At 34.3% G+C, this 4,114-nt stretch overlaps 1 protein-coding gene across 1 annotated transcript; it reads right to left on the bottom strand.

The window, feature by feature from the left end:
- Positions 1–514: 514 nt before the first annotated feature.
- Positions 515–2,624, bottom strand: LOC121264349 (probable zinc transporter 10). Its single transcript, XM_041167481.1, has 3 exons — positions 2,016–2,624; positions 999–1,148; positions 515–820 (listed from the first exon to the last, which is right to left on the bottom strand). Exons 1-3 carry the CDS (start codon positions 2,622–2,624, stop codon positions 515–517), a joined length of 1,065 nt encoding a protein of 354 aa, XP_041023415.1.
- Positions 2,625–4,114: the final 1,490 nt, after the last annotated feature.

Here is a 4,114-nt window from a genome sequence, read left to right as displayed (position 1 = left end):
TTATATTAGAAGTTGAGAAAGTTGTAATGATGAGATGAGATGAGATTAGATGAGATGTTTTTTGAAAACAAATGATTTAATTGCCCGCAAGTATCTTTATGCCGAACCCTCAACACCCACGAATATGATCAATTGATCATGCAGTGCATGCAAGAGAGAATTATCGTACGACATTAACGATGCATGTAAACCTAAACAAACAATTGAATTATGACAGTTTAATTATAGTACGATTTGCAGTAGAATTACACTAGGCTAGGCTCGTAGAAAATAAAATATAATAGAAAAGAAGATGAGAATGGAGAATGAAAGAGAGATACTACATTTTTGTTGCTCTCTGTTGTGATTGAATACAAAGCATTGATCCATATTTATAAAAAAATTACATAGATATAAGATAAAATAAAAATCTTTAAAAATCAAATCAGTGATTTGATAATTATGAAATTAAATCAAGAAATAATTCGACATTATCTATAATGTAAACTAAATAAAGCAAGCTAAAATCTCTGTCTCAAGCCCATTTTGCCATCAAAGACATGCCACCAGCACCCAAAAGAACCGCCATGTAAGATTTGATCTGGAGCTTGATGCTAGCCTGCATCCTTGGACCCATAAAATCCGCTGCAAGAAGATCAACTAAAGCCATGTAGATCAAAAGTCCAGCCGATGATGCATTAAGCAGTCCCACCGTTATCAAAGCACTAGGGCTATTCTCTTTGTACGTTTTTGACAACGCGATCCCCAAGGCAATCCCAAATGGGGTTGTCACAGAGAAGAAGAACACCATGATAGCCTTCTTTAAGAACTTGTACTCTGCCTGTTTCAGAAATTTATATATATATATATATATAGAGAGAGAGAGAGAGAGAGAGAGAGAGAGAGAGAGAGAGAGAGAGAGAGAGAGAGAGAATTGTGTGAGTGGCCGTGGAAGTAAAATTCAAATACATATATGGATGTAAAAAACTGAAGTAGAGCGCGGAATTTCTTGGGATCACCTGGAGAATGGAACCCCCAAGACCCATCCCTTCAAACATTTGATGGAAGCAAAGGGCAGCCACGAGACCTTTTATTGAACAAGTGTTGTTTGAGGCACCTAGTGAAAGCCCTATCACGATTGAATGAACAATAATACCCAATTCTAGTACCTGCATGCAGCCAGCCATACAACATGAGTATTTCGTATAAATTTATAAAAGCTATTTTGAATGCTGAGGTAATTTCAAATAATCTGTAAATAATAATAAAAAAGTAATTAATAGTTTGTGAATAGTAGTAAACTATTTGTAAATAGTTGTGCCAAACACGAGCTAAAAGTTTTGCTACACGTGATGTGTTAATTACACACCACTTAAAGAGGGACTCATTATAATTTTAAAAAGATCAAAAGGTCAATTATTTTTTTAACATTGTTCATGTGGAAAGCTTCCACATCAAGAGTGTATTGGGTGTTTTAAAAAGAGGGCTACTAATTAGATTTTCTCTAAATTTAATGCATCGAGGTGAGTACTTGAAGTGGTCTGTGTATATATGTGTGTATATATATATATATATGAAGTGCTCAAGTAATTTGTAGATGTTGAAGAAATTGTTTTGTTAAACTAGAAGTGCTGATAGTATGATACACACACACACGATAAGTACCCTTCATGACCTAATGAAGGTCATGTAGGCCGAGTGAAGCAACAGACGAATACACACACGTACGATATCCCTTGGCTTAATGAAGGTCATGTACGTAGGCCGTGTGAATTAGCAAAAGAATTACACTATCGATCATATATGCATGACTAATTAAAAAGCTGCTAATTGCTTGTGCGAAGATCTCCTTTTTTTGTCTTTTAAAAAAAATGAAATAAAGATCCGTATGACATGGCCTGATATTAATATGTGTGTGTGTGTATTGTAGGGTATATATATATATATATATATATATATATATATATATATATATAATATCTTAGTATATATCGAAGTTTAGATAAACCAACCGATATGAAGCCAAAAATTCTTACCATGGCGACAACACGATAACGTAAAAGTTGTATCTCTCCACTTCCAGCCTTCGCCCCATGATGTTGGCCGTGAGCATGGACATGCCCGGCACTTACAACAGCCATCTCTTGATCTGCCCGGACAGCATTAATATTATGGTCTGGAGTAACTCCGGCGTTGCATTTCCGGCTATAAATACACGTGGCCATAGAATCCACCATTAGGGTCACTATTGCAGACAACATAGCCAGAAACCCTGAAAATGGGAACTTGTGCCAGGGGTTCTCTTTCAAGCAATCCGACCATAACATATCAAAAGAGTCAGGCAAAACGTGCATGAACCCGGTTGCAAGTATAATGCCTGCAGCGAAAGATTTAATGATCAAAAACAGGTTTCGATCGGGTTGTAAGGCTGGGATTGAGCGTGTAACAAGGGGCAAAGACACGCCAATCATGCTTGTAACTAGGATGGAGACTATAGCAATGATCTTGAGGGGCAACGCTCTAGACTTATTGTTGCAAGAGTTCGACTCTGTCTGGCATTCGCCGGAGTCCGAAAGAGCTTGCGGTGGGAAGGCAGAAATGAGGAGGAAGAAGATGGAGATGAGCTTGAGAAGGTAAGTCGTCATTGACTGATCTCTATGATCCGTGTCCTTGGTTATTGTAGCAAGATTAATGGGGCACGTTGGGGTTATCATTTCATGACCAGAGCTACTTAATATATATAGAGATCATGTGATGTCACATTGTCATGTGCTAATTAATGTTAAAAAAAGTATTAGTACTGATGTCGAGTAGTACTGATGTGTCTAAATTACCATTTCTCGATCGTAATAACTACAAATTTGGGTTTTCCTTTTCGTATTAAAAACAAAAACAAAAAAAAAAAAGGAGAAAAAGTAAACGAGTGATGTGTGGTTGGGCCCCTCTTCAAGTACGTTGAAATGCATATATAGAATTACGGCCTGTGGCCAATAGACTCCAAAAGGAATGAGCTTTGCCTTCTGATGATAGTGCGTGTGTTATTCCCATGTGTGCATGTGTTTGGAATGTGCTTAGAATGGGCTCCACACCCCAAAAAAAAAAAAATCAAAAGTTTGGTTGATAGTTTCAGAAAAAAAAGATTTTTAAAACTGTTTTCAAATAACATGAAAATAATTAATATCCAATGTTATGTTTTTTTTTACATCATATTATAAAATTTATTTTACGAATCAAAATAAATTAGTAGGTTTTTTTGTGCTTTATATATCTAACCTGTCACGTCTACGAGTGAAAAGTAAAAAAATCATTAATCTCTCTGATTAAGAAAATAGCTAGCATTCCTCTAAAAAATAAAAAATAAATTAAAGAGCCCACTTTGATAAAAAATCCCCCTGATCTCCATTTCGGGAAACATAAGGTATCAACCCAACAAACAATGTAGATTCCATGATCTGTTGGGAAATCAGAAATTTAATGTGACTGCAGTACACTTGTTAAAATAAGTTCCCTCCAATTGATTAGAGAATAATAATAATAAAAAGTTCCCTCTAATTGTCAACATCAATGCAATAAAAGCCAAATTAATGTTATAATTCCCATTGACTGTACCTAGCTTGTATTAATTTATTTATTTATTTAGGTTACAGAACATGGAGTACTGTACTTAATTTGTTATTAGTACCACATTTTGGTACGAATGTTATTTAAAGCAGTACTGCTTATTACATATTCCAACTAACGTCAGTAATCTCTCTCCCTCAAGATAATGTTCTATATTGGAACGTAATCAAATAATGTTACGTTATTTTAATTAAAAAATAATATTTATAGTTATAGAATGTATAAGTACATCGTGCTCATTTTTAAAAAAATAAATAAATATAAAATCCATATAAAAAAATTAAATTTTTAATGATGAACCTCACTCATTTTCAAAAATAATACAGTACTTGTACAACCATAATTTTATGTTCCTCTTAAATTTATTGGTCATCCACCTCACGAAACCTTAATAAAAAAAAAACAAAAAATCTACGTGCTTAATTTTGGCAATAGATGTTATATCTCATTTGAGTCATTCTTTTATTTCAACTTGATGTTTAAAGGAAACTTAATGATCGATGAAACATTAATG

This window comes from Juglans microcarpa x Juglans regia, chromosome 5D (genome assembly GCF_004785595.1).
Source record: "Juglans microcarpa x Juglans regia isolate MS1-56 chromosome 5D, Jm3101_v1.0, whole genome shotgun sequence".
Lineage (NCBI taxonomy): Eukaryota > Viridiplantae > Streptophyta > Magnoliopsida > Fagales > Juglandaceae > Juglans > Juglans microcarpa x Juglans regia.
The sequence above is the reverse complement of the archived record's forward strand: the minus strand, read 5'-3'. Positions and strand labels throughout refer to the sequence as shown.

Bases quoted from the DNA above. Each gene is read 5' to 3' on its own strand.
- LOC121264349 (XM_041167481.1), bottom strand. From the start codon at position 2,624: ATGACGACTTACCTTCTCAAGCTCATCTCCATCTTCTTCCTCCTCATT. The intron at 1,149-2,015 runs GTAAGAATTTTT...GGCTGCATGCAG, and splicing joins GTTATCGTGTTGTCGCCATG to GTACTAGAATTGGGTATTAT. The intron at 821-998 runs GTGATCCCAAGA...TTTCTGAAACAG, and splicing joins TTGGGGGTTCCATTCTCCAG to GCAGAGTACAAGTTCTTAAA.